The sequence below is a fragment of the Ambystoma mexicanum genome, chromosome 5q (assembly GCF_040938575.1).
Source record: "Ambystoma mexicanum isolate Mex_15411 chromosome 5q, UKY_AmexF1_1, whole genome shotgun sequence".
NCBI classification, from domain to species: Eukaryota; Metazoa; Chordata; class Amphibia; order Caudata; family Ambystomatidae; genus Ambystoma; species Ambystoma mexicanum.
In genome coordinates this window covers 1,375,783,117-1,375,802,757 of record NC_090933.1, presented here as the reverse complement: position 1 = coordinate 1,375,802,757, position 19,641 = coordinate 1,375,783,117, and the positions used below count along the sequence as shown (strand labels likewise).

General features: G+C 54.4%; 1 protein-coding gene across 1 annotated transcript in view; it reads left to right on the top strand.

Moving 5' to 3' along the window:
* The window catches only part of LOC138498732 (GTPase IMAP family member 8-like), a 447,497-nt gene extending 428,548 nt beyond the window's left edge, over positions 1 to 18,949 (top strand). Inside the window, exon 4 of the mRNA XM_069622370.1 lies at positions 17,966 to 18,949. Within this exon, the coding sequence (XP_069478471.1) occupies positions 17,966 to 18,651 (686 nt within the window). The 3' untranslated portion in view covers positions 18,652 to 18,949. The remainder of the gene's footprint in view (positions 1 to 17,965) is intronic.
* Positions 18,950 to 19,641: the final 692 nt, after the last annotated feature.

Here is a 19,641-nt window from a genome sequence, read left to right as displayed (position 1 = left end):
GTCCTGCGATCTATCGGTGATGGGGAAACTGTATGGCTCCGCTGTCTTGTGGGTCCTGCGACCTCTCTGTGATGGGGAAGCTGCATGGCTCCGCTGTCTTGTGGGTCCTGCGACCTCTCAGTGATGGGGATACTGTATGGCTCCGCTGTCTTGTGGGTCCTGCGACCTCTCAGTGATGGGGAAGCTGTATGGCTCCGCTGTCTTGTGGGTCCTGCGACCTCTCTGTGATGGGGAAACTGTATGGCCACGCTATCTTGTGGGTGCTTGGACCTCTCTGTGATGGGGAAACTGTATGGCTCTGCTGTCTTGTGGGTCCTACAGCCTCTCAGTGATGGGGAAACTGTATGGCTCCGCTGTCTTGTGGGTCCTGCGACCTCTCGGTGATGGGGAAACTGTATGGCTCCGCTATCTTGTGGGACCTGCGACCTCTCGGTGATGGGGAAACTGTATGGCTCTGCTGTCTTGTGGGTCCTCTGACCTCTCGGTAATGGGGTAACTGTATGGCTGTGCTGTCTTGTGGGTACTGTGACCTCTCTGTGATGTGGAAACTGTATGGCTCCGCTGTCTTGTGGGTCCTATGACCTCTCGGTAATGGGGTAACTGTATGGTTCTGCTATCTTGTGGGTCCTATGACCTCTCGGTAATGGGGTAACTGTATGGCTCTGCTGTCTTGTGTGTCCTGCGACCTCTCGGTGATGTGGAAAGTGTATGGCTCTGCTGTCTTGTGGGTCCTGCGACCTCTCGGTGATGGCGAAACTGTATGGCTCCTCGTTCTTCTGGGTCCTGTGACCTCTCGGTAACGGGGTAACTGTATTGCTCTGCTGTCTTGTGGGTCCTGCGACCTCTCAGTGATGGGGAAACTGTATGGCTCCGCTGTCTTGTGGGTCCTGCGACCTCTCAGTGATGGAGAAGCTGTATGGCTCCGCTGTCTTGTGGGTCCTGTGACCTCTCAGTGATGGGGAAACTGTATGGCTCTGCTGTCTTGTGGGTCCTGCGACCTCTCTGTGATGGGGAAGCTGTATGGCTTCACTGTCTTGTGGGTCCTGCGACCTCTCAGTGATGGGGAAACTGTATGGCCACGCTATCTTGTGGGTGCTTGGACCTCTCTGTGATGGGGAAACTGTATGGCTCTGCTGTCTTGTGGGTCCTACAGCCTCTCTGTGATGGAGAAACTGTATGGCTCTGCTGTCTTGTGGGTCCTGCGACCTCTCAGTGATGGGAAAACTGTATGGCTCTGCTGTCTTGTGGGTCCTGGGACCTTTCGGTGATGGGCAAACTGTATGGTTCCCCTGTCTTGTGGGTCCTACAGCCTCTCTGTGATGGGGAAAGTGTATGGCTCCGCTGTCTTGTGGGTCCTGCGATCTATCGGTGATGGGGAAACTGTATGGCTCTGCTGTCTTGTGGGTCCTGCGACCTCTCTGTGATGGGGAAGCTTTATGGCTCCGCTGTCTTGTGGGTCCTGCGACCTCTCAGTGATGGAGAAACTGTATGGCTCTGCTGTCTTGTGGGTCCTACAGCCTCTCTGTGATGGAGAAACTGTATGGCTCTGCTGTCTTGTGGGTCCTGCGACCTCTCAGTGATGGGAAAACTGTATGGCTCTGCTGTCTTGTGGGTCCTGCGCCCTCTCTGTGATGGGGAAACTGTATGGCTCCGCTGTCTTGTGAGTCCTTGGACCACTTCGTGATAGGGAAACTGTATGGCCCTGCTGTCTAGTGGGTCCTATGACCTCTCAGTGATGGGAAAACTGTATGGCTCTGCTGTCTTGTGGGTCCTGGGACCTTTCGGTGATGGGGAAATTGTATGGTTCCCCTGTCTTGTGGGTCCTACAGCCTCTCTGTGATGGGGAAAGTGTATGGCTCCGCTGTCTTGTGGGTCCTGCGATCTATCGGTGATGGAGAAACTGTATGGCTCTGCTGTCTTGTGCGTCCTGCGACCTCTCTGTGATGCGGAACCTGTATGGCTCCACTGTCTTGTGGGTCCTGCGACCTCTCAGTGATGGGGAAACTGTATGGCTCCGCTGTCTTGTGGGTCCTGCGACCTCTCAGTGATGGGGAAGCTGTATGGCTCCGCTGTCTTGTGGGTCCTGCAACCTCTCAGTGATGGGGAAACTGTATGGCTCTGCTGTCTTGTGGGTCCTGCGACCTCTCTGTGATGGGGAAGCTGTATGGCTCCACTGTCTTGTGGGTCCTGCGACATCTCAGTGATGGGGAAACTGTATGGCCACGCTATCTTGTGGGTGCTTGGACCTCTCTGTGATGGGGAAACTGTATGGCTCTGCTTTCTTGTGGGTCCTACAGCCTCTCTGTGATGGAGAAACTGTATGGCTCTGCTGTCTTGTGGGTCCTGCGACCTCTCTGTGATGGGGAAACTGTATGGCTCTGCTGTCTTGTGAGTCCTTGGACCACTCCGTGATAGGGAAACTGTATTGCCCTGCTGTCTAGAGGGTCCTATGACCTCTCAGTGATGGGAAAACTGTATGGCTCTGCTGTCTTGTGGGTCCTGGGACCTTTCGGTGATGGGGAAATTGTATGGTTCCCCTGTCTTGTGGGTCCTACAGCCTCTCTGTGATGGGGAACCTATATGGCTCCGCTGTCTTGTGGGTCCTGCGACCTCTCAGTGATGGGGAAACTGTATGGCCCCGCTGTCTTGTGGGTCCTGCGACCTCTCAGTGATGGGGAAGCTGTATGGCTCCGCTGTCTTGTGGGTCCTGTGACCTCTCAGTGATGGGGAAACTGTATGGCTCTGCTGTCTTGTGGGTCCTGCGACCTCTCTGTGATGGGGAAGCTGTATGGCTCCACTGTCTTGTGGGTCCTGCAACCTCTCAGTGATGGTGAAACTGTATGGCCACGCTATCTTGTGGGTGCTTGAACCTCTCTGTGATGGGGAAACTGTATGGCTCTGCTGTCTTGTGGGTCCTTCAGCCTCTCTGTAATGGAGAAACTGTATGGCTCTGCTGTTTTGTGGGTCCTGCAACCTCTCAGTGATGGGAAAACTGTATGGCTCTGCTGTCTTGTGGGTCCTGGGACCTTTCGGTGATGGGCAAACTGTATGGTTCCCCTGTCTTGTGGGTGCTACAGCCTCTCAGTGATGGGGAAAGTGTATGGCTCCGCTGTTTTGTGGGTCCTGCGATCTATCGGTGATGGGGAAACTGTATGGCTCCGCTGTCTTGTGGGTCCTGCGACCTCTCAGTGATGGGGAAACTGTATGGCTCCGCTGTCTTGTGGGTCCTGCGACCTCTCTGTGATGGGGAAGCTGTATGGCTCTGCTGTCTTGTGGGTCCTGCGACCTCTCAGTGATGGGGAAACTGTATGGCTCCGCTGTCTTGTGGGTCCTGCGACCTCTCTGTGATGGAGAAACTGTATGGCTCTGTTGTCTTGTGGGTCCTGCAACCTCTCTGTGATGGGGAAACTGTATGGCTGCGCTGTCTTGTGGGTCCTTGGACCACTCTGTGATAGGGAAACTGTATGGCCCTGCTGTCTAGTGGGTCCTATGACCTCTCAGTGATGGGAAAACTGTATGGCTCTGCTGTCTTGTGGGTCCTACAGCCTCTCTGTGATGGGGAAAGTGTATGGCTCCGCTGTCTTGTGGGTCCTGCGACCTCTCAGTGATGGGGAAGCTGTATGGCTCCGCTGTCTTGTGGGTCCTGCGACCTCTTAGTGATGGGGAAACTGTATGGCTCCGCTGTCTTGTGGGTCCTGCGACCTCTCTGTGATGGGGAAGCTGTATGGCTCTGCTGTCTTGTTGGTCCTGCGACCTCTCAGTGATGGGGAAACTGTATGGCCACGCTGTCTTGTGAGTCCTTGGACCACTCCGTGATAGGGAAACTGTATGGCCCTGCTGTCTAGTGGGTCCTATGACCTCTCAGAGATGGGGAAACTGTATGGCTCCGCTGTCTTGTGAGTCCTTGGACCACTCCGTGATAGGGAAACTGTATGGCCCTGCTGTCTAGTGGGTCCTATGACCTCTCAGTGATGGGAAAACTGTATGGCTCTGCTGTCTTGTGGGTCCTGAGACCTTTCGGTGATGGGGAAATTGTATGGTTCCCCTGTCTTGTGGGTCCTACAGCCTCTCTGTGATGGGGAAAGTGTATGGCTCCGCTGTCTTGTGGGTCCTGCGACCTCTCAGTGATGGGGAAGCTGTATGGCTCCGCTGTCTTGTGGGTCCTGCGACCTCTTAGTGATGGGGAAACTGTATGGCTCCGCTGTCTTGTGGGTGCTTGGACCTCTCTGTGATGGGGAAACTGTATGGCTCTGCTGTCTTGTGGGTCCTACAGCCTCTCTGTGATGGGGAAACTGTATGGCTCCGCTGTCTTGTGAGTCCTTGGACCACTCCGTGATAGGGAAACTGTATGGCCCTGCTGTCTAGTGGGTCCTATGACCTCTCAGTGATGGGAAAACTGTATGGCTCTGCTGTCTTGTGGGTCCTGAGACCTTTCGGTGATGGGGAAATTGTATGGTTCCCCTGTCTTGTGGGTCCTACAGCCTCTCTGTGATGGGGAAAGTGTATGGCTCCGCTGTCTTGTGGGTCCTGCGATCTATCGGTGATGGGGAAACTGTATGGCTCCGCTGTCTTGTGCGTCCTGCGACCTCTCTGTGATGGGGAACCTGTATGGCTCCGCTGTCTTGTTGGTCCTGTGACCTCTCAGTGATGGGGAAACTGTATGGCTCCGCTGTCTTGTGGGTCCTGCGACCTCTCAGTCATGGGGAAGCTGTATGGCTCCGCTGTCTTGTGGGTCCTGCGACCTCTCAGTGATGGGGAAACTGTATGGCTCTGCTGTCTTGTGGGTCCTGCGACCTCTCTGTGATGGGGAAGCTGTATGGCTCCACTGTCTTGTGGGTCCTGCGACCTCTCAGTGATGGGGAAACTGTATGGCCACGCTATCTTGTGGGTGCTTGGACCTCTCTGTGATGGGGAAACTGTATGGCTCTGCTGTCTTGTGGGTCCTACAGCCTCTCTGTGATGGAGAAACTGTATGGCTCTGCTGTCTTGTGGGTCCAGCGACCTCTCAGTAATGGGAAAACTGTATGGCTCCGCTGTCTTGTGGGTCCTGGGACCTTTCGGTTATGGGCAAACTGTATGGTTCCCCTGTCTTGTGGGTCCTACAGCCTCTCTGTGATGGGGAAAGTGTATGGCTCCGCTGTCTTGTGGGTCCTGCGATCTATCGGTGATGGGGAAACTATATGGCTCCGCTGTCTTGTGGGTCCTGCGACCTCTCTGTGATGGGGAAGCTTTATGGCTCCGCTGTCTTGTGGGTCCTGTGACCTCTCAGTGATGGGGAAACTGTATGGCTCCGCTGTCTTGTGGGTCCTGCGACCTCTCTGTGATGAGGAAGCTGTATGGCTCCGCTGTCTTGTGGGTCCTGCGACCTCTCAGTGATGGGGAAACTGTATGGCTCTGCTGTCTTGTGGGTCCTGCGACCTCTCTGTGATGGGGAAGCTGTATGGCTCTGCTGTCTTGTAGGTCCTGCGACCTCTCAGTGATGGGGAAACTGTATGGCTCGGCTGTGTTGTGAGTCCTTGGACCACTCCGTGATAGGGAAACTGTATGGCCCTGCTGTCTAGTGGGTCCTATGACCTCTCAGTGATGGGAAAACTGTATGGCTCTGCTGTCTTGTGGGTCCTGGGACCTTTCAGTGATGGGGAAATTGTATGGTTCCCCTGTCTTGTGGGTCCTACAGCCTCTCTGTGATGGGGAAACTGTATGGCTCCGCTGTCTTGTGGGTCCTGCGATCTATCGGTGATGGGGAAACTGTATGGCTCCGCTGTCTTGTGGGTCCTGCGACCTCTCTGTGATGGGGAAGCTGCATGGCTCCGCTGTCTTGTGGGTCCTGCGACCTCTCAGTGATGGGGATACTGTATGGCTCCGCTGTCTTGTGGGTCCTGCGACCTCTCAGTGATGGGGAAGCTGTATGGCTCCGCTGTCTTGTGGGTCCTGCGACCTCTCTGTGATGGGGAAACTGTATGGCCACGCTATCTTGTGGGTGCTTGGACCTCTCTGTGATGGGGAAACTGTATGGCTCTGCTGTCTTGTGGGTCCTACAGCCTCTCAGTGATGGGGAAACTGTATGGCTCCGCTGTCTTGTGGGTCCTGCGACCTCTCGGTGATGGGGAAACTGTATGGCTCCGCTATCTTGTGGGACCTGCGACCTCTCGGTGATGGGGAAACTGTATGGCTCTGCTGTCTTGTGGGTCCTCTGACCTCTCGGTAATGGGGTAACTGTATGGCTGTGCTGTCTTGTGGGTACTGTGACCTCTCTGTGATGTGGAAACTGTATGGCTCCGCTGTCTTGTGGGTCCTATGACCTCTCGGTAATGGGGTAACTGTATGGTTCTGCTATCTTGTGGGTCCTATGACCTCTCGGTAATGGGGTAACTGTATGGCTCTGCTGTCTTGTGTGTCCTGCGACCTCTCGGTGATGTGGAAAGTGTATGGCTCTGCTGTCTTGTGGGTCCTGCGACCTCTCGGTGATGGCGAAACTGTATGGCTCCGCGTTCTTCTGGGTCCTGTAACCTCTCGGTAACGGGGTAACTGTATTGCTCTGCTGTCTTGTGGGTCCTGCGACCTCTCGGTGATGAGGAAACTGTATGGCTCCGCTGTCTTGTGGGTTCTGCGACCTCTCAGTGATGTGGAAACTGTATGGCTCCGCTGTCTTGTGGGTCCTGCGACCTCTCGGTGATGTGGAAACTGTATGGCTCTGCTGTCTTGTGGGTCCTGCGACATGTCGGTGATGGGGACACTGTATGGCTCTGCTATCTTGCGGGTCCTACGACCTCTCGGTAATAGGGTAACTTTATGGCTCTGCTGTCTTGTGGGTCCTACGACCTCTCAGTGATGCAGAGACTGAATGAACTGTATGGCTCTGCTGTTTTGTGGGTCTTACGATCTCTCTGTGATGGGGAAACTGTATGGCTCCGCGGTCTTGAGGGTCCTGCAACATCTCTGTGATGGGGAAACTGTATGGCTCCGCTGTCTTGTGGGTCCTACAACCTCTCGGTGATGGGGAAACTGTATGGCTCCGCTGTCTTGTGGGTCCTGCGACCTCTCGGTGATGTGTAAACTGTGTGGGTCTGCTGTCTTGTTGGTCCTGCGACCTCTCTGTGATGGGGGAACTGTATGGCTCCGCTGTCTTGTGGGTCCTGCAACCTCTCAGTGATGGGGAAACTGTATGGCTCCGCTGTCTTGTGGGTCCTGCAACCTCTCGGTGCCGGGGAAACTGTATGGCTCCGCTGTCTTGTGGGTCCTGCGTCCTCGCGGTGATGGGGAAACTGTATGGCTCTGCTATCTTGTGGGACCTGCGACCTCTCGGTGATGGGGAAACTGAATGGCTCTGCTGTCTTGTGGTTCCTATGACCTATCGGTAATGGGGTAACTGTATGGCTCTGCTGTCTTGTGGGTACTGTGACCTCTCGGTGATGTGGAAACTGTATGGCTCTGCTGTCTTGTGGGTCCTATGACCTCTCGGTAATGATGTAACTGTATGGTTCTGCTATCTTGTGGGTCCTATGACCTCTCGGTAATGGGGTAACTGTATGGCACTGCTATCTTGTGGGTCCTGCGACCTCTCGGTGATGTGGAAAGTGTATGGCTCCGCTGTCTTGTGGGTCCTGCGACCTCTCGGTGATGGCGAAACTGTATGGCTCCGTTGTCTTCTGGGTCCTGTGACCTCTCGGTAACGGGGTAACTGTATTGCTCTGCTGTCTTGTGGGTCCTGCGACCTCTCGGTGATGTGGAAACTGTATGGCTCCGCTGTCTTGTGGGTTCTGCGACCTCTCGGTGATGTGGAAACTGTATGGCTCTGCTGTCTTGTGGGTCCTGCGACCTCTCGGTGATGTGGAAACTGTATGGCTCTGCTGTCTTGTGGGTCCTGCAACCTATCGGTGATGGGGACACTGTATGGCTCCGCTATCTTGCGGGTCCTACAACCTCTCCGCTGTCTTCTGGGTCCTGTGACCTCTCGGTAACGGGGTAACTGTATTGCTCTGCTCTCTTGTGGGTCCTGCGACCTCTCGGTGATGTGGAAACTGTATGGCTCTGCTGTCTTGTGGGTTCTGCGACCTCTCGGTGATGTGGAAACTGTATGGCTCCCCTGTCTTGTGGGTCCTGCGACCTCTCGGTGATGTGGAAACTGTATGGCTCTGCTGTCTTGTGGGTCTTACGATCTCTCTGTGATGGGGAAACTGTATGGCTCGGAGGTCTTGTGGGTCCTGCAACATCTCTGTGATGGGGAAACTGTATGGCTCTGCTGTCTTCTGGGTCCTACAACCTCTCGGTGATGGGGAAGCTGTATGGCTCCGCTGTCTTGTGGGTCCTGGGACCTCTTGGTGATGGGGAAACTGTATGGCTCTGCTGTCTTGTGGGTCCTGCGACCTCTCGGTGATGGGGAAACTGTATGGCTCTGCTGTCTTGTGGGTCCTGCGACCTCTTGGTGATGGGGAAACTGTATGGCTCCGCTATCTTGTGGGTCCTGCGACCTCTTTCTGATGGGGAAGCTGCATGGCTCCGCTGTCTTGTGGGTCCTGCGACCTCTCAGTGATGGGGAAACTGTATGGCTCTGCTGTCTTGTGGGTCCTGCGACATGTCGGTGATGGGGACACTGTATGGCTCTGCTATCTTGCGGGTCCTACGACCTCTCGGTAATAGGGTAACTGTATGGCTCTGCTGTCTTGTGGGTCCTACGACCTCTCAGTGATGCGGAAACTGAATGAACTGTATGGCTCTGCTGTTTTGTGGGTCTTACAATCTCTCTGTGATGGGGAAACTGTATGGCTCCGCGGTCTTGAGGGTCCTGCAACATCTCTGTGATGGGGAAACAGTATGGCTCCGCTGTCTTGTGGGTCCTACAACCTCTCGGTGATGGGGAAAATGTATGGCTCCGCTGTCTTGTGGGTCCTGCGACCTCTCGGTGATGTGGAAACTGTGTGGCTCTGCTGTCTTGTTGGTCCTGCGACCTCTCTGTGATGGGGGAACTGTATGGCTCCGCTGTCTTGTGGGTCCTGCAACCTCTCAGTGATGGGGAAACTGTATGGCTCCGCTGTCTTGTGGGTCCTGCGACCTCTCGGTGCCGGGGAAACTGTATGGCTCCGCTGTCTTGTGGGTCCTGCGTCCTCGCAGTGATGGGGAAACTGTATGGCTCTGCTATCTTGTGGGACCTGCGACCTCTCGGTGATGGGGAAACTGAATGGCTCTGCTGTCTTGTGGTTCCTATGACCTATCGGTAATGGGGTAACTGTATGGCTCTGCTGTCTTGTGGGTACTGTGACCTCTCAGTGATGTGGAAACTGTATGGCTCTGCTGTCTTGTGGGTCCTATGACCTCTCGGTAATGATGTAACTGTATGGTTCTGCTATCTTGTGGGTCCTATGACCTCTCGGTAATGGGGTAACTGTATGGCACTGCTGTCTTGTGGGTCCTGCGACCTCTCGGTGATGTGGAAAGTGTATGGCTCCGCTGTCTTGTGGGTCCTGCGACCTCTCGGTGATGGCGAAACTGTATGGCTCCGCTGTCTTCTGGGTCCTGTGACCTCTCGGTAACGGGGTAACTGTATTGCTCTGCTGTCTTGTGGGTCCTGCGACCTCTCGGTGATGTGGAAACTGTATGGCTCCGCTGTCTTGTGGGTTCTGCGACCTCTCGGTGATGTGGAAACTGTATGGCTCCGCTGTCTTTTGGGTCCTGCGACCTCTCGGTGATGTGGAAACTGTATGGCTCTGCTGTCTTGTGGGTCCTGCGACCTATCGGTGATGGCGAAACTGTATGGCTCTGCTGTCTTGTGGGTCTTACGATCTCTCTGTGATGGGGAAACTGTATGGCTCGGAGGTCTTGAGGGTCCTGCAACAACTCTGTGATGGGGAAACTGTATGGCTCCGCTGTCTTCTGGGTCCTACAACCTCTCGGTGATGGGGAAGCTGTATGGCTCCGCTGTCTTGTGGGTCCTGCGACCTCTTGGTGATGGGGAAACTGTATGGCTCTGCTGTCTTGTGGGTCCTGCGACCTCTCGGTGATGGGGAACCTGTATGGCTCTGCTGTCTTGTGGGTCCTGCGACCTCTTGGTGATGGGGAAACTGTATGGCTCTGCTGTCTTGTGTGTCCTGCGACCTCTCGGTGATGGGGAAACTGTATGGCTCCGCTATCTTGTGGGTCCTGCGACCTCTTTCTGATGGGGAAGCTGCATGGCTCCGCTGTCTTGTGGGTCCTGTGACCTCTCAGTGATGGGGAAACTGTATGGCTCTGCTGTCTTGTGGGTCTTACGATCTCTCTGTGATGGGGAAACTGTATGGCTCGGAGGTCTTGAGGGTCCTGCAACAACTCTGTGATGGGGAAACTGTATGGCTCCGCTGTCTTCTGGGTCCTACAACCTCTCGGTGATGGGGAAGCTGTATGGCTCCGCTGTCTTGTGGGTCCTACAGCCTCTCTGTGACGGGGAAACTGAATGGCTCTGCTGTCTTGTGCATCCTGCACCCTCTTAGTGATGGGGAAACTGTATGGCTCCGCTGTCTTCTGGGTCCTTGGACCTCTCTGTGATGTGGTAACTGTATGGATCAGCTGTCTTGTGGGTCCTGCGACCTCTCAGTGATGTGGAAACTGTATGGCTCCACTGTCTTGTGGGTCCTGCAACCTCTCAGTGATGGGGAAACTGTATGGCTGCACTGTCTTGTGGGTCCTTGGACCTCTCTGTGATGTGGTAACTGTATGGCTCTGCTGTCTTGTGGATCCTGCAACCTTTCTGTGATGGAGAATCTGTATGGCTCTGCTGTCTTGTGGGTCCTACAACCTCTCGGTGATGGGGAAGCTGTATGGCTCCGTTGTCTTGTGGGTCATGCGACCTCTCAGTGATGGGGAAACTGTATGGCCGCGCTATCTTCTGGGTCCTTGGACCTCTCCGTGATGTGGTAACTGTATGGATCCGCTGTCTTGTGGGTCCTGCGACCTCTCAGTGATGGGGAAACTGTATGGCTCTGCTGTCTTGTGAGTCCTTGGACCTCTCCATGATAGGGAAACTGTATGGCCCTGCTGTCTAGTGGGTCCTATGACCTCTCAGTGATGGGAAAACTGTATTGCTCCTCTGTCTTGTGGGTCCTGCAACCTCTCAGTGATGGGGAAACTGTATGGCTGCACTGTCTTGTGGGTCCTTGGACCTCTCCGTGATGTGGTAACTGCATGGCTCTGCTGCCTTGTGGGTCCTACAGTCTCTATGTGATGGGGAAACTGTATGGCTCTGCTGTCTTGTGGGTCCTGCGACCTCTCCGTGATGTGGAAACTGTATCGCTCCGTTGTCTTGTGGGTCCTGCGACCTCTCAGTGATGGGGAAACTGTATGGCCACGCTATCTTGTGGGTGCTTGGACCTCTCTGTGATGGGGAAACTGTATGGCTCTGCTGTCTTGTGGGTCCTACAGCCTCTCTGTGATGGAGAAACCGTATGGCTCTGCTGTCTTGTGAGTCCTGCGATCTCTCTGTGATGGGGAAACTGTATGGCCCTGCTGTCTAGTGGGTCCTATGACCTCTCAGTGATGGGAAAACTGTATGGCTCTGCTGTCTTGTGGGTCCTGGGACCTTTCGGTGATGGGGAAATTCTCTGTGATGGGGAAAGTGTATGGCTCCGCTGTCTTGTGGGTCCTGCGATCTATCGGTGATGGGGAAACTGTATGGCTCCACTGTCTTGTGGGTCCTGCGACCTCTCTGTGATGGGGAAGCTGCATGGCTCTGCTGTCTTGTGGGTCCTGCGACCTCTCAGTGAGGGGGAAACTGTATGGCTCCGCTGTCTTGTGGGTCCTGCGACCTCTCAGTGATGGGGAAGCTGTATGGCTCTGCTGTCTTGTGGGTCCTGCGACCTCTCTGTGATGGGAAAGCTGTATGGTTCCACTGTCTTGTGGGTCCTGCGACCTCTCAGTGATGGGGAAACTGTATGGCCACGCTATCTTGTGGGTGCTTGGACCTCTCTGTGATGGGGAAACTGTATGGCTCTGCTGTCTTGTGGGTCCTACAGCCTCTCTGTGATGGAGAAACTGTATGGCTCTGCTGTCTTGTGGGTCCTGCGACCTCTTTGTGATGGGGAAACTGTATGGCTCCGCTGTCTTGTGAGTCCTTGGACCACTCCGTGATAGGGAAACTGTATGGCCCTGCTGTCTAGTGGGTCCTATGACCTCTCAGTGATGGGAAAACTGTATGGCTCTGCTGTCTTGTGGGTCCTGGGACCTTTCGGTGATGGGGAAATTGTATGGTTCCCCTGTCTTGTGGGTCCTACAGCCTCTCTGTGATGGGGAAAGTGTATGGCTCCGCTGTCTTGTGGGTCCTGCGATCTATCGGTGATGGGGAAACTGTATGGCTCCGCTGTCTTGTGGGTCCTGCGACCTCTCTGTGATGGGGAAGCGGCATGGCTTCGCTGTCTTGTGGGTCCTGCGACCTCTCTGTGATGGGGAAACTGTATGGCTCCGCTGTCTTGTGGGTCCTGCGACCTCTCAGTGATGGGGAAGCTGCATGGCTCCGCTGTCTTGTGGGTCCTGCGACCTCTCAGTGATGGGGAAACTGTATGGCCACGCTATCTTGTGGGTGCTTGGACCTCTCTGTGATGGGGAAACTGTATGGCTCTGCTGTCTTGTGGGTCCTACAGCCTCTCTGTGATGGAGAAACTGTATGGCTCTGCTGTCTTGTGGGTCCTGCGACCTCTTTGTGATGGGGAAACTGTATGGCTCCGCTGTCTTGTGAGTCCTTGGACCACTCCGTGATAGGGTAACTGTATGGCCCTGCTTTCTAGTGGGTCCTATGACCTCTCAGTGATGGGAAAACTGTATGGCTCTGCTGTCTTGTGGGTCCTGGGACCTTTCGGTGATGGGGAAACTGTATGGTTCCCCTGTCTTGTGGGTCCTGCAACCTCTCAGTGATGGGGAAACTGTATGGCTGCACTGTCTTGTGGGTCCTTGGACCTCTCTGTGATGTGGTAACTGCATGGCTCTGCTGCCTTGTGGGTCCTACAGTCTCTATGTGATGGGGAAACTGTATGGCTCTGCTGTCTTATGGGTCCTGCGACCTCTCCGTGATGGGGAAACTGTATCGCTCCGTTGTCTTGTGGGTCCTGCGACCTCTCAGTGATGGGGAAAGTGTATGGCTCCGCTGTCTTGTGGGTCCTGCGATCTATCGGTGATGGGGAAACTGTATGGCTCCGCTGTCTTGTGGGTCCTGCGACCTCTCTGTGGTGGGGAAGCTGCATGGCTTCGCTGTCTTGTGGGTCCTGCGACCTCTCTGTGATGGGGAAACTGTATGGCTCCGCTGTCTTGTGGGTCCTGCGACCTCTCAGTGATGGGGAAGCTGCATGGCTCCGCTGTCTTCTGGGTCCTGCGACCTCTCTGTGATGGGGAAACTGTATGGCTCTGATGTCTTGTGGGTCCTGCGACCTCTCAGTGATGGGGAAGCTGTATGGATCCGCTGTCTTGTGGGTCCTGCGACCTCTCAGTGATGGGGAAACTGTATGGCTCCGCTGTCTTGTGGGTCCTGCGACCTCTCAGTGATGGGGAAGCTGCATGGCTCTGCTGTCTTTTGGGTCCTGCAACCTCTCTGTGATGGGGAAGCTGTATGGCTCCACTGTCTTGTGGGTCCTGCGACCTCTCAGTGATGGGGAAACTGTATGGCCACGCTATCTTGTGGGTGCTTGGACCTCTCTGTGATGGGGAAACTGTATGGCTCTGCTGTCTTGTGGGTCCTACAGCCTCTCTGTGATGGAGAAACTGTATGGCTCTGCTGTCGTGTGGGTCCTGCGACCTCTCAGTGATGGGAAAACTGTATGGCTCTGCTGTCTTGTGGGTCCTGGGACCTTTCGGTGATGGGCAAACTGTATGGTTCCCCTGTCTTGTGGGTCCTACAGCCTCTCTGTGATGGGGAAAGTGTATGGCTCCGCCGTCTTGTGGGTCCTGCGATCTATCGGTGATGGGGAAACTGTATGGCTCTGCTGTCTTGTGGGTCCTGCGACCTCTCTGTGATGGGGAAGCTTTATGGCTCCGCTGTCTTGTGGGTCCTGCGACCTCTCAGTGATGGGGAAACTGTATGGCTCCGCTGTCTTGTGGGTCCTGCGACCTCTCTGTGATGGGAAGCTGTATGGCTCCGCTGTCTTGTGGGTCCTGCGACCTCTCAGTGATGGGGAAACTGTATGGCTCCGCTGTCTTGTGGGTCCTGCGACCTCTCTGTGATGGGGAAGCTGTATGTCTCTGCTGTCTTGTGGGTCCTGCGACCTCTCAGTGATGGGGAAACTGTATGGCTCCGCTGTCTTGTGGGTCCTGCGACCTCTCTGTGATGGAGAAACTGTATGGCTCTGCTGTCTTGTGGGTCCTGCGACCACTCTGTGATGGGGAAACTGTATGGCTGCGCTGTCTTGTGAGTCCTTGTACCACTCTTTGATAGGGAGACTCTATGGCCCTGCTGTCTAGTGGGTCCTATGACCTCTCAGTGATGGGAAAACTGTATGGCTCTGCTGTCTTGTGGGTCCTACAGCCTCTCTGTGATGGGGAAAGTGTATGGCTCCGCTGTCTTGTGGTCCTGCGACCTCTCAGTGATGTGGAAGCTGTATGGCTCCGCTGTCTTGTGGGTCCTGCGACCTCTCAGTGATGGGGAAACTGTATGGCTCCGCTGTCTTGTGGGTCCTGCGACCTCTCTGTGATGGGGAAGCTGTATGGCTCCGCTGTCTTGTTGGTCCTGCGACCTCTCAGTGATGGGGAAACTGTATGGCCACGCTATCTTGTGGGTGCTTGGACCTCTCTGTGATGGGGAAACTGTATGGCTCTGCTGTCTTGTGGGTCCTACAGCCTCTCTGTGATGGAGAAACTGTATGGCTCTGCTGTCTTGTGGGTCCTGCGACCTCTCTGTGATGGGGAAACTGTATGGCTCCGTTGTCTTGTGAGTCCTTGGACCACTCCGTGATATGGAAACTGTATGACCCTGCTGTCTAGTGGGTCCTATGACCTCTCAGTGATGGGAAAACTGTATGGCTCTGCTCTCTTGTGGGTCCTGGGACCTTTCGGTGATGGGGAAACTGTATGGTTCCCCTGTCTTGTGGGTCCTACAGCCTCTCTGTGATGGGGAAAGTGTATGGCTCTGCTGTCTTGTGGGTCCTGCGATCTATCGGTGATGGGGAAACTGTATGGCTCCGCTGTCTTGTGGGTCCTGCAACCTCTCTGTGATGGGGAAGCTGTATGGCTCCGCTGTCTTGTGGGTCCTGCGACCTCTCAGTGATGGGGAAGCTGTATGGCTCTGCTGTCTTGTGGGTCCTGCGACCTCTCTGTGATGGGGAAGCTGTATGGCTCCGCTGTCTTGTGGGTCCTGCGACCTCTCAGTGATGGGGAAACTGGATGGCTCTGCTGTCTTGTGGGTCTTGCGACCTCTCAGTGATGGGGAAACTGTATGGCTCCACTGTCTTGTGGGTCCTGCGACCTCTCTGTGATGGGGAAGCTGTATGGCTCCGCTGTCTTGTGGGTCCTGCGACCTCTCAGTGATGGGGAAACTGTATGGCTCCGCTGTCTTCTGGGTCCTTGGACCTCTCCGTGATGTGGTAACTGTATGGCTCCGCTGTCTTGTGGGTCCTGCGACCTCTCTGTGATGGGAAAGCTGTATGGTTCCACTGTCTTGTGGGTCCTGCGACCTCTCAGTGATGGGGAAACTGTATGGCTCCGCTGTCTTGTGGGTCCTGCAACCTCTCTGTGATGGGAAAGCTGTATGGCTCCGCTGTCTTGTGGGTCCTGCGACCTCTCAGTGATGGGGAAACTGTATGGCCACGCTATCTTGTGGGTGCTTGGACCTCTCTGTGATGGGGAAACTGTATGGCTCTGCTGTCTTGTGGGTCCTACAGCCTCTCTGTGATGGAGAAACTGTATGGCTCTGCTGTCTTGTGGGTCCTGCGCCCTCTCTGTGATGGGGAAACTGTATGGCTCTGCTGTCTTGTGAGTCCTTGGACCACTCCGTGATAGGGAAACTGTATGGCCCTGCTGTCTAGTGGGTCCTATGACCTCTCAGTGATGGGAAAACTGTATGGCTCTGCTGTCTTGTGGGTCCTGGGACATTTCGGTGATGGGGAAATTGTATGGTTCCCCTGTCTTGTGGGTCCTACAGCCTCTCTGTGATGGGGAAAGTGTATGGCTCCGCTGTCTTGTGGGTCCTGCGATCTATCGGTGATGGGGAAACTGTATGGCTCCGCTGTCTTGTGCGTCCTGCGACCTCACTGTGATGGGGAACCTGTATGGTTCCGCTGTCTTGTGAGTCCTGCAACCTCTCAGTGATGGGGAAACTGTATGGCTTCGCTGTCTTGTGGGTCCTGCGACCTCTCAGTGATGGGGAAGCTGTATGGCTCCGCTGTCTTGTGGGTCCTGCGACCTCTCAGTGATGGGGAAACTGTATGGCTCTGCTGTCTTGTGGGTCCTGCGACCTCTCTGTGATGGGGAAGCTGTATGGCTCCACTGTCTTGTGGGTCCTGCGACCTCTCAGTGATGGGGAAGCTGTATGGCCACGCTATCTTGTGGGTGCTTGGACCTCTCTGTGATGGGGAAACTGTATGGCTCTGCTGTCTTGTGGGTCCTACAGCCTCTCTGTGATGGAGAAACTGTGTGGCTCTGCTGTCTTGTGGGTCCTGCGACCTCTCAGTGATGGGAAAACTGTATGGCTCTGCTGTCTTGTGGGTCCTGGGACCTTTCGGTGATGGGCAAACTGTATGGTTCCCCTGTCTTGTGGGTCCTACAGCCTCTCTGTGATGGGGAAAGTGTATGGCTCCGATTTCTTGTGGGTCCTACGATCTATCGGTGATGGGGAAACTGTATGGCTCCGCTGTCTTGTGGGTCCTGCGACCTCTCTGTGATGGGGGAGCTTCATGGCTCCGCTGTCTTGTGGGTCCTGCGACCTCTCAGTGATGGGGAAACTGTATGGCTCCGCTGTCTTGTAGGTCCTGCGACCTCTCTGTGATGGGGAAGCTGTATGGCTCTGTTGTCTTGTGGGTCCTGCGACCTCTCAGTGATGCGGAAACTGTATGGCTCCGCTGTCTTGTGGGTCCTGCGATCTATCGGTGATGGGGAAACTGTATGGCTCTGCTGTCTTGTGGGTCCTGCGACCTCTCTGTGATGGGGAAGCTGTATGGCTCCGCTGTCTTGTGGGTCCTACAACATCTCTGTGATGGGGAAGCTGTATGGCTCCGCTGTCTTGTGGGTCCTGCGACCTCTCAGTGATGGGGAAACTGTATGGCTCCGCAGTCTTGTGGGTCCTGCGACCTCTCTGTGATGGGGAAGCTGTATGGCTCCGCTGTCTTGTGGGTCCTGCGACCTCTCAGTGATGGGGAAACTGTATGGCTCCGCTGTCTTGTGGGTCCTGCGACCTCTCTGTGATGGGGAAACTGTATGGCTCCGCTGTCTTGTGGGTCCTGCGACCTCTCTGTGATGGGGAAGCTGTATGGCTGCGCTGTCTTGTGGGTGTTTATTTTTTTATTCTAGGTTATAAGAGACACTACAGCAGTTATGTTTTTACCATGCCAGGGACTTCCTAAATGGTGATGTCCAGTGAAACACTGCATGAGCTGAAGTTATACTACATGTGCTATTTCCAGGGGAACCTTCCTATTGGCTCAGAACGAGTCCCTGTGACACAGAAATGGCATTCATGTCATGATAGCCCGTGTGCCTCACGTGTGCATGTTTCAGGATCGCAGGTTTGAAGGCCAATGCAACATGGCACATGATATTACGCACCAGAAAATACCTATCATACATGTAGCTAATCCAGCATACACACAGTGCACACTAACACCGATGATAGAAGCAAACCTCCCATCTGCAGCACATCCAGGAAACGCAATCTATGGTAACATGCCACCTGCACACAGCCTATATGCATCAAACACAACACATTCCATGCTTGCACACGTGACACGAGCATGCTGATGACACACAGAACACATGTCGCATGTGCTCACTCGCAGTCACGCTGTTTTTCTCTTTTGCTTCCCAGGTTCTGCTGAGAATGGAGGGTTCCGGCCAGAAAGAGCCCTGAGGATTGTTCTTGTTGGGAAAAGGGGAACTGGAAAAAGCGCCACTGGGAACAGCATCCTTGGGGTAAAGAGGTTCGAGGATAGAGCCAGTCCAAAGTCAGTAACAGAAGAGTGTACTAGAATGGATGGTGTCCGGGGTCAGAGAAATTTATCAGTTGTTGATACGCCCGGGCTATTTGACACAAAAACTCCCGGAAAGACCGTGATAGAGTTATGCAAGTGTGTCTTGTGTGCGGCTCCCGGACCGCACGCCTTGATTGTGGTGCTGCAGGCGGGAAGATTCACAGAGGAAGAGGCCCAGGCTGCGAATATTATCCAGGACTTATTCGGGGAGCAAGCAGCAAAGTACACAGTGGTCCTCTTTACAAGGAAGGATGGATTGGGAGATCAGCCCATCCAGGAGTTTGTTCAGGAGGAAGAAAGGCTGAAGCGTCTGATTGAGGCCTTTGGGGGTCGCGTCTGCGCCTTCAATAACAAGGCGACGGGAGCAGAGCAGGAGCGGCAGGTCTCAGAGCTCCTGGGGATCATAGACAGGATGGTGCTGCAGAATGGGGGGAGCCACTACACGGCTGAGATGCTCCAGAATGCAATGAGGATGCAGGCACCGTGGGCAGCTTTATTTAAAGGCGGGTGCGTGTGTTCATGAAAGCAAAATGAAAGACATACTAAGGAGACATGTAGAGATATGTTTGGAAACACGAGAATAAGAGAAGTCATAAGAGCAGGAATCAGCAATCAGAGACTTGTGTGAGTGCCTGAGTGGGAGGGGAGCTGGCATAGGATGCCAGGGCCCTGGGTGCCCTCTCAGGCCTTCAATGGACTGATTCTCCAGCACTCGGAGGGAAGAGGAGGGAATGACTATTAACAGGGAAGAGGTGCCCAGTAAAGGTGTCAGTCACAGGATCTCGCCAACTTAACTCTTCTTATGAACAATGTCCAATCTTCAGTAAAATTAAAACAGATTCATTACTTCAACATGTGAGATCTGTGTGATTTATAAACACTTCCACATGCTTCATGTGACACCGTGATGATAAAAAGGTGTAATTCCTGCAGAAGGCCGTGTTACGCAGGAAGGTGAAAGGGGTTCTGAGTCTAAGAGGCAAACAAGGTTCAAGTGCCTTTTCATGGCCATTTCTACTCTGATAAAAACCAGCCTCACATTAAAACCTCCTGTCCACCATGGGGCAATTTGTGAATGCAAGGTTGTATGGCCGCGTGGTCCACACCCGGGCAACCGAGGTAAGATGCACATTACATTGTTCATGTTAGCGCTGCGGAAGGCGCTTCTCACGCTTCGCTTCAACTACAATTATAGCTGAAGTCTCTGTGTAGCTGCAATTTCGGCAGTTTTCCCTCTTGTCTGCACTTCATTACCATTGTGCCCTACGAGGCCCAACTTTTCATGACTCCCTTCCCCGACGAATGATTGGATTCCAATTATACTTCTACACCAACCAGATGGCGGCAGGCGTTAGCCAGCACTCCAAACTAAGGCGCTCAAACAAAGGTGCCTGTCCCGAGCCTGTCCAGAGTCGCCAGTCGCCGGAACTAGTCATTCTGCTCGGATCCTGACCTTCCTGGTGTCATTTCCTCTACCGCAACATATACTTGTCATGCCCTCCTATAACGCTGC